Source organism: Rhamphochromis longiceps, linkage group LG8 (genome assembly GCF_057381845.1).
Source record: "Rhamphochromis longiceps isolate RC_006_pf linkage group LG8, R_longiceps_female_GT1.1, whole genome shotgun sequence".
Lineage (NCBI taxonomy): Eukaryota > Metazoa > Chordata > Actinopteri > Cichliformes > Cichlidae > Rhamphochromis > Rhamphochromis longiceps.
The window spans coordinates 10593334-10603026 of NC_140564.1; the positions used below are offsets into that span (position 1 = coordinate 10593334).

The window sequence follows — 9693 nt, forward strand, 5'->3', positions numbered from 1 at the left end:
GTGCCTGTGAGAGTTCACTGTGATTATAGTCCAGAGACATGGATGTTAGGGTAACTGGTACCTACAAATTGGCAGATGTAATTGTCTTTCTAAGTTAACCCTGCGACAGGCTAGAGTCCTGTCCACGCTGTAGCACACCTATCCCAGTGTCAGCTGGGATAGTCTCTTCCCTCCTTTGCAACCCTGAACTGGGCAAACCTGGGTGATGTGGTGTGATTAAATTTAAGCAACTAGAATGCCAGAACTCAAGTGAAAGCTCAGAAACAGCATTTCATCATTATAATTTCATTACTTTTTATTATTTGTTATTACCCAGCCACTCGAGTGCAGTACTGAAAGGCTTCACTGTGGTTGTTGGCAAACATCGCCCCCTTGTGGAAAAACTGCCAGCTGCGTCTTTCCGGGTGCGTGGTGTTACATAATTTTTGTGCAGCTTGTGTGTCAGTGGAGCCTATAAATGATCTGAACCTATTTATAAGACCTTTAAAGCACACCAACGTTCCACAGACAAATAAAACACAACAAAAGCACAAAGCCAGTCTTCTTTAGATATTTTTTTTATGAACATCATTATAACAAATGTTACAGAACAAGTAAAAGAGGTAAAACTCAGTGTTGAAATTCTGCAACAATTCCAACACTGAAAAACAAAAAAAGGCCGCCAGGTTGATGTTTCGCTTTTAGCAGGGTTGACAGCATCGTCACTGTGCCGGACCTCTGTCATCACACGGCCCTGGACACCGCTGCATCAGAACGTTCTGATTGGCTGAGATGGCTCAAAGAATGCAACTGAGGCTGTGGTTGAGAGCAGATAAAATTTAAGGCCATGTGCACCAGTTGATGCAAACATTTCTCTTTTTAAAAACTATTTAGACTCAATCATGTCTTCCTCACTGACATTTATAAAACACAACAGAAGACAGATGAGCTACACTGTGTTTATCTGAGGAGCTTGAAAGAAAGTGAGTGGACTTGTTTCCTTGAAGACGTTTCACCTCTCATCCGAGAAGCTTCTTTAGTTCTGAGACCAAATGGTGCAGAGTCCCAGCTATTTAAGCCCTAGTGGGAGTGGGAGTCACATGAGTGGCAGATCTACAGCCATCCCCTGCAGGCATTTTGCTGTTCTTTGAAAAATTGACCTTTGACCTTTAAATGCAGCTGAGACAGCTGAGTCTTGTACTGTCAAGGTGGCTCTTCTATGTTGTGCCATGCATTTATGAAGTGGCTGTTGGGTTTCTCCAATGTAGACGTCTGAGCACTCCTTGCTGCACCGCACAGCATAGCATACATTACGTTGTTTAGTTCTAGCAGCTAGATAGTGTGCTGGTAAGACTACATTCCTTTGGAGTGGGAATTACAAGTTCGATTTCCGCCCGGTATACAGTAAGGGTCCTGGCTTGACCCCCCCATGCTAAAAAAACCAAACCCTGGAATGGCACGGCTATGGCTGCAGCTCGGACACAAGCATTACACTATATGTTGTACTGTGTATGTGATAAATCGTGATAAGTCGCTTTGTCCCTGGGATGTACCAGATTTTGCCTGAGGTTGTGGCTGGGTCTGAAGTGCACTGGGGTGCCATGAAGAAGCGTTGTAAGGTTTAAATAGCTCGAATGAAAGGTGAAACGTCTTCAAGTACAGACGCTTTTCTTTCCAAGCTCCTTAGATGACCATGACCTGGATGACTGAGAACCTACACAGACATGCGTTGTGTTTAGTCTTATTGTACACAACTAATTTATGAGGTTAACCACCCTACCTCTGAAAATCTTCTCATGTTGACATCTGTAAGGAAGCAGGGGGGAAAGTTGCACATTTTAAAGATGCGTGATGCATTTAATGTGGCATACTTTTGCATTGAAAGATTATTTTTGCAAGTAGTAAGTGGCTGTAATATAACCTCACAGTCCATCTCACCTTCATTGTTTTGACTCACTTGCTTCCTAATGATGCAGATCTTTGTTATAATGAATACAGCAACTAACAACAGGCCGATCCCACCTCCGATCAAAACATACTTAATATCTGAAAGAACAACCAGAGGAAGCCAAGCAGCCATTAACAAACAAGGTAGTGATGAACGATTGAGTAAAGGAATCCCAGTTAGAAAGTTTAGCTATAATTTAGAGAAGTAAAACCAAAATCCCTCACATGAAGACCGCTAGTACTGCTTTTTACTGATAGTCACTAAATGGCTCTCATTTTATAGACAGCTCTCATTCAGCTGTCTACAAAATTAGAGCTCAAATTGAAAGCTAATGCTGAATTACTCTGAACGGGGAATGATTCCTTTGAACTGTGCTTGGAAATAAACAAACCCACGAGACCTGGGTCACTCCAGAAAGCAGTTACACTCATGACTAAACACCTGCGAAGGAACAAAACACAGTTTGGGGAATGCCAGCTCATGTTTGCCCCTCCTGATATTCTGAAGAGTGTGTGTGTGTGTGTGTGCGCATGTGAAAGAGGAGAAGGAAGAGAGTAGATGTTTGATTTCACAACTTGTTTACTTCTTGTAGGAGTAAAGATCTGAGGGTCACGCTCCTCCTGCAAATTAAATTGCATCATCGGCGTTTGCAATTTGAATCCTGAACATTTCTAGGAAGCATTCAGGGAAATGGGCTACTGCTGGTCAGAGTGAGAAATCCCTCACAGGCAACTTCAACTTTACTGCCAGTTACTGGTACAGATGATCACTGATTCAGAACCAAAATGATGGGAAGATTCAATTGTTTAACATTTGAAATCTGACAAAGATTCAGGTGAATGTGCATGAGAAGTTCAACATACATCAGTAATAGTTCACAATCAACTATTAGGGAGCTGCAAGCATTGCAGTTTATTGTTTTTGGGGCTGCATAGTCACAGACTAGTCTAAAAAGCGCTAACAATGGGCATGTGAGCATCAAAACTGGACCATGGGGCAATGGAAGACTGTGGCCTGGTCTCATGAATCATGTTTTCTTTTACATTATGTGGGTGGCCGGATGCCGGTGCAGATTTGTCTACATTCCCTGCCTGGGGAACACCTGGCACCGATGTGCACCATGGGAAGATTTGGGCAATGTTCTGCTCGGAAACTTTGGGTCCTGCCATCTGTGTGGATGTTACTTTGGCACATAAAACCTACCTAAACATGGTTACAGACCATGTACACATTTTCATGGAAATGGTATTCCCTGTTGGCTGTGGCCTCTTACAGCAGGATAATGCTCCCTGCCACAAAACAAAAATGGTTCAGGAATGGTTTGAGGTGTTGACTTGGTCTCCCCAGATATCATCTTGAGCTTCTCTGGGTAGACAAAAAAGTCTGATCCATGGAGGCCCCACATTGCAACTTACAGGACTTGAAGGATCTGTTGCATATTAGTGGAGATACCACGGCACACCTTCTGGGGTCTAGTGGAATCTATGCCTCAATGGGTCGGGGCTGTTTTGGCAGAAAAAGGAGGACCAACACAATATTAGGCATCAGTGGTCATAATGTTATGCCTGATTGGTGTATGCACCCATGTAATATATGAACTAGAGTAATCAAACAAAACTTTCAGAACTTCGAAAGTTTATGTAAGTGCAGCCAGAGAAGAAGTTCAGTTTCTCTCCAGTTAATATTGCATCAGACTAGAATGCACATCAATGTTTCCATCTTAAATATCAGCTTCAGATGACATATCACTGCGACTGATGCAAAGAGATAAATACTGAAGATTGATCTTAGGCAGATGAGTCTGATTACACACTTGATGAACAGACATAAGTATCATGTCATCACATCCTGCTCATGCTCACAACAGCAACGATGACAGAAGAATCAGCAAAAACACACATTTAGGCTCAATGAAAGCAGCAGAGCATATAACCTGGTCTCCATAACGAGCTGATCTAAACCCATATGGGATAGGTTGGGCTGGGGTAGACCAGAGTTTAAGAGTGAAGAAAGTGTCCTTCAATTGACATTTGGGAAAGCATTTTAGGTGAAATCCATGTGAATTCTCTTGCGAGAGAATACTGTATTCACACCGGCAGTAAAAAATAAGAAATGGACTAAAAGTCAAGAAGGGGCTTTGTGAAACATCCTTTCGTGTCAATCAAAGATGAGCTGGCCTCAGTTGTGTTTTTTCTTTTTGTTTTGCTTCACCGCTGCAAAGCAGCAGTGAAGCATCAGTAAGCTTCAGTGCTCTCCATGCTCTGTAACTTTGTCACTTGCGTGAATTGAGCTGAATTAGGAGGGCATGAAAATATCAAACGGTGGATGCTGGAATCTTTTTTTGTTTGCACTCTTGTGTTTGCTATATACGGCTATTTTATGATTGAGATATTTAAAAAATAATAATTTTCTGCAATCCCCAAATAGTAGAAATAAAGAAAAGCCACAAAGTGCAGATGTGTCCAGATATTTGACTGGTACTGTAAAATCAAAACAATCTGAATGGGTAGACTGGGTAAATAATTACTGGACAGACTGACTCTTAAATGATTGACTGTGAAATATAAAAAGAATGACACATAATTTAACATCAGTCAGAGAAATCTGCAGGTGTTTTGCGGTCTTTAACTTGAGCTTCAACCATAATCCACCTTAAAATTGTTATGTTGTTATTGTTACCCACCTAATGTTTCTGAATCTGCGCCGTCTCCTCTCACACTTGTCAGCAAAAACTCTGAAAAACATTTTTTTCCAGTGAGATTATTTTCAGGTCACAAAAACAGGCCGCTCAAGACAAACAGGAAGGCAGTAACGCCACAGTGAGGTCGCTTCTATCAGATAAGGCGTCTCAACGTTGTGTGCAGTTTACAAAACAAGCAATTGCACAACATTCATAAATTATGAAGTGTGTTCATGTAAATGCAGTGCTTTAAAAATAACGCTGGAGAATAGGAAATGCATTGAAGGCCAGTCTAGAACTTTGACTTGGGTTTTAACCGTTGAAGATATGAGCTATTGTCTAGCAAGCCTGCAGTGGTTAGAGAGGTTAACCTGACTCCTTCCCTCCTGCTTCAGATAACATAAGCTGAGTGTTATATAACAGATGTACTTTTAACAGAAATGCAGTCATTGATACTAATGTGAGGGGCTACAATGTAGCTTGCCATCACCAGTGTGTGAATGGGTGAATGACTGAATGTAGTGTGAAGCACTTTGGGGTCCTTAGGGACTAAGTAAAGCACTATACAAATGCAGGCCATTTAGCATTTTACTTTAGAACAAAAGGATAAACTTTAAATACCAGATTTATAATAGTCCTTTAAATGTAGTAGGACTACAACATGAACATGATAAAGGCCCGTATGTGCATCAGACAGTTTTTGCATAGCTGACTGATGTTTGTCTATCACCAAATATGTTTCACATTAGTAACAGTCCGGAATTTCCCAGTTATGAATGCCCTTTGTCCTGGCATGGCCTAGGCCTCAGTTTGCTAGATTTGATCCTGTTACCTATATTAAAACCACATTTACCACTTTGATTGAAAAACCTTTTTTTTTCCAGCTTAGGCTGAACCAAAGCTCTTATTTCCACAAAAACAATAGAAAAAAAAACAACTAAATTACTGAGTAATTCTTTTTGTATTTTTGTTTTTAGGGTTCATAAAAGTTCACGAAATGTCAAAGCATAGGTGATTATTACATGCTAGCACTGTAACCAGTCAAAGATAAGTCTGTTGCTTTGCACTAAGTAGCAGGCATAAGTATACAAGCTTGGGCTCCAAAGAAACTACATGGCAGCAGCCAAAATGACAACACTTAGGCTTATCTATATTTTTTTTCGGTAGCTGGTTGTGTGCCCATAAGTTTCAGTTACCCAATTCCTTCACAAAGTTTCAGGCCAACAGAAGGAGTGACATACATCATCCCTGTTTGGTGCATTAAAGCTGCAAGACCAGACATGCAAGACCAGACATGGGCAGAGCACAGGAAGAAAACACTGAAATTTATGACACCCCTGAGCCAGGCACTCAGTCTCCAGCTGCTCCTTCAGAGGCCAATATAAGTGGAATGGTGCTGTGTGAGGTTAAGTATATAACTGCAGCAGAGTGCTGCTGAAACAGAGCACACATGCTCAGCAATTGGCTCTCTTACAGATTGGAACCATGAGTCACATTCAAGGGGCAGCTCTTAGACTCGGTCTGCTGTTACCATAAGCCAGATGATAAATGAGAAGCAAAGGAAATAGATTTTCAGCAGAAACCAGCAAGTGTGGGTTAAATGCCTTGCTGAAGGACACAAGCAGTAGTTGGATGATTGTACGACTGGCTGTTGCTGGGGTCAAACCTGTGACTCGTCAGGAAAAGATCTATGTGTTATTTATCGGTCTATGGCAATTGCTGCTTAACACATCCTGAGTGCTGCAGGACTGAGTAAGATAAAATTTCAAGTGAACAGACTGTATGACCTCTTATATAATGTGCCATATCCAGTAGTTACAGGAGGCACAGTCTGACTGTTCACTAAGGGTTTGACTCAGGTCAAATGGCTGAAAATATTAATACCATGTACATTACAAATTAATATAAAAAAAAACATTGCGTGAATATATCATAAAGGAGTAGATGGAGCAAACAGCAGAATGTGTAAGAGATATTCAGACTGTAATATTTCAAACTGAGACTCAAAGGCTATTTCATGGGCAGAAGTGGGCAATTCCTTCGTTATGTCATTATCAATTAAGTAGGTAAAAGGTTTTTGAGTTAATTTGAAGTATGTTGCTTGCATTTAGAACAGACAACATGCAGTCAAAGGAGCTCTCCATGCAGGTGAAATAAGCCACCCTCAAGTCGTGAAAACAGAAAAAACCCATCTGGGGAAATTGCTACAATATTAGGAGTGGCAAAATCTGTAATTTGGTACATCCTGAGCAAGAAAGAAAGCACTGGTAAACTCAGCAACACAAAAAGAGCTGGACGTCCATGGAAGACAACAGTGGTAGAAGATCGGAGAATCATTTCCATGGTGACGAGAAACCCTTTCACAACAGCCATCTAAGTGAACAGCACTCTGTCTCATCTATGGATGCACCCAGTTAAACAAGCTTGTAAACTTTAGCTGATACCTCAGCACTCCAACTTTCTATCCAAATAAGGTCAATTTTGCCTCCAACAAATACTAAGATGGTAAAGGACGAAGTGCAAAATCAAGAATTCACAACCCATCTTAGCAGTGCACGACTAATAGTTGTCCTGTGGACAGATTCCCCCACCTGAGCTGTAGATCTCTGCAGCTCGTCCAGAGTCACCATGGGCCTCTTGGCTGTATTTCTGATCAGCGCTCTCCTTGTTCGGCCTGTGAGTTTAGGTGGACGGCCTTGTCATGGTATGTTTACAGTTGTGCCATACTCCTTCCATTTCTGAATGATGGCTTGAACAGTGCTCCGTGGGATGTTCAAGGCTTGGGAAATCTTTTTGTAGCCTAAGCCTGCTTTAAATTTCTCAATAGCTTTATCCCTGACCTGTCTGGTGTGTTCTTTGGACTTCATGGTGTTGTTGTTCTCAATATTCTCTTAGACAACCTCTGAGGCCATCACAGAGCAGCTGTGCTTGTACTGACATTAGATTACACACAGGTGCACTCTATTTAGTCACTGGCACTCATCAGGCATGGCACTCATGTCTATGGCTACGTTCACACTGCAGGTCTTAATGCTCAATTCCGATTTTTTGATCAAATCCGATTTTTTTGTCTGCTCGTTCACACTACAAATAAAATGCGACAGCAAACGCGCTCTAGTGTGAACGCTCAAAGTGGCCCGCATGCGCAAAAGAAGCTGTCACACACAACGAGCTCTGTTTAGACCCAGAGCAACAGTATTGTTTGACTGATGGCCCTTAATATGCAGACTTCGGACTTCGTTTCCCAATTTTTGCTTTAAGTTATTTTGTTATTTACATAATAATGTAAATAACCTAATAATGATCCTTATTGCTGTTTAAGAGAGGAGCGGTGCTTCAAATGATAGCTGCAGATTTCTGTCAGAATCTGCAGATTACAGTACAAATAAAATGTTCACATTGTCTTCCCAACAGTTTCACTAACATCTACACTGGATGGCCAAGAAGCGTTCGCGATGTCTTCTCGGGCGCTTCTCTGGCGCTGATAATTGGCTTCAGTCTTGTGTCGGTGACGTAAAAGGCGGATTTAATGCGACTTGACCGTTCAAACAGCAGTCGCTTTCTAAAACATCGGATATGTATCGGATTCAGTACCACATACGAAAGTGACCCAGATCGGATTTGAAAATATCGGATTTGCGCCGTTCACACTGTCATAGCATGATCGGATATGGGTCGCATAGGGTCAAAAAAATCGGATTTGATGCGCTTTCGCCTGCAGTGTGAACGTAGCCTATGTAACTGACTGCACTCAGACCAAAGGGGGCTGAATAATTACGCACACCCCACTTTTTAGTTATTTATTTGCAAAAAATGTTTGGAATCATGTATGATTTTCGTTCCACTTCTCACATGTACACCACTTTGTGTTGGTCTTTCACGTGGAATTCCAATAAAATTGATTCATGTTTGTGGCTGTAATGTGACAAAATGTGGAAAAGTTCAAGGGGGCCGAATACTTTTGCAAGCCACTGTAAACAATTCTTGGCCCGCTGATACTAAAGAGCCCAAAGTGTGCCAAGAAAATATCCCCCACACCATTACATATCACTACCTATACCTACACTATTCATGCTGCTGAATCCCTGATTCATGTTGTTTCATAACTCTTTATCTACATCAAATTCTGTTCCTACCATTGTGATGTGGCAGCAGAAAGACTCATCAGACCGGGAAATGTTTCTCCAATCTTCTGTTGTCCAGTTTTGGCGAGCCCAATGCGAGCTGTAGCCTCAGTTTCCTGTCTTAGCTGACAGCAGTGACACTTGGTGTGGTGTGCTGTAGCTTATCTGCTTCAAGGTTTGCATTCAAAGACTTACTGTTGCCTTCCTAGAAGCAGTCTGTCCATTCTCCTTTGATCTCTGATCGAAATACTCTTCACTTCAGCACGTTATCTTAATCAAACTACGCTGTCTGATTAAATACTTGCATTAATAAGCCGCTGAACCTGTTCAGAGAGTATACATGTACAAGTGCATACAAGCATGCATTGTACTCACCAGTTAAAAAGATAATCCTGATTGCTGCCAGCAAACATCCACGTGTCTTAAACACTCTCATCGTTCTTGCTGTCTGCAACACATTCACTGACTTCTTGAATTGCCTTTCAGCCTTTCATACAACAACAAAGCATTTCCTGAGCTTGTGGGCTTCAAAGCTTTGCTGACTAAAAGATTACATCTATCTTCCTTCTTTTGTATGTCACATTTCCCTGTGCATGTTAAATTGACAAATACAACTTCTGGGTGTTATTAGTTGCAGTGTGCTGTATTTCTGTTGCTTTATAATGCAAGTTTGCTACAAAAGTTTCATAAATTCCTCAGATGTGGTCAACAGTCTGTGTTTGTTGTTTGTGCAGTCAATTTGATATTCACACCCGTCTGTTTATTAATGAACATCATTAACTGTGTGGCACTGATCCGTTTGATACGCGTTGGCAGGTATTGTTGGTTGTTTGCGTCGAGAGATGTTGGCACGGTAAGCATGATGTTCCATTGGATTTATTTCTGTCACCAAGAAATTACAGGTCAAGGTGTCCGCTCAGACCAAACTGGCACCAGACCAGCATTGACTTGCAGCGTACCAT

General features: G+C 41.5%; 1 protein-coding gene across 1 annotated transcript; it reads right to left on the bottom strand.

Moving 5' to 3' along the window:
* Positions 1-632: 632 nt before the first annotated feature.
* LOC146663111 (uncharacterized) lies at positions 633-9243 on the bottom strand. The gene is made up of 5 exons (XM_085415212.1): positions 9107-9243; positions 4611-4661; positions 1918-2025; positions 1760-1785; positions 633-795 (listed from the first exon to the last, which is right to left on the bottom strand). The coding sequence occupies exons 1-5, from the start codon at positions 9165-9167 to the stop codon at positions 724-726; spliced, it is 318 nt and encodes a 105-aa protein (XP_085271338.1). The 5' UTR covers positions 9168-9243; the 3' UTR covers positions 633-723.
* Between the last annotated feature and the right edge of the window lie 450 nt (positions 9244-9693).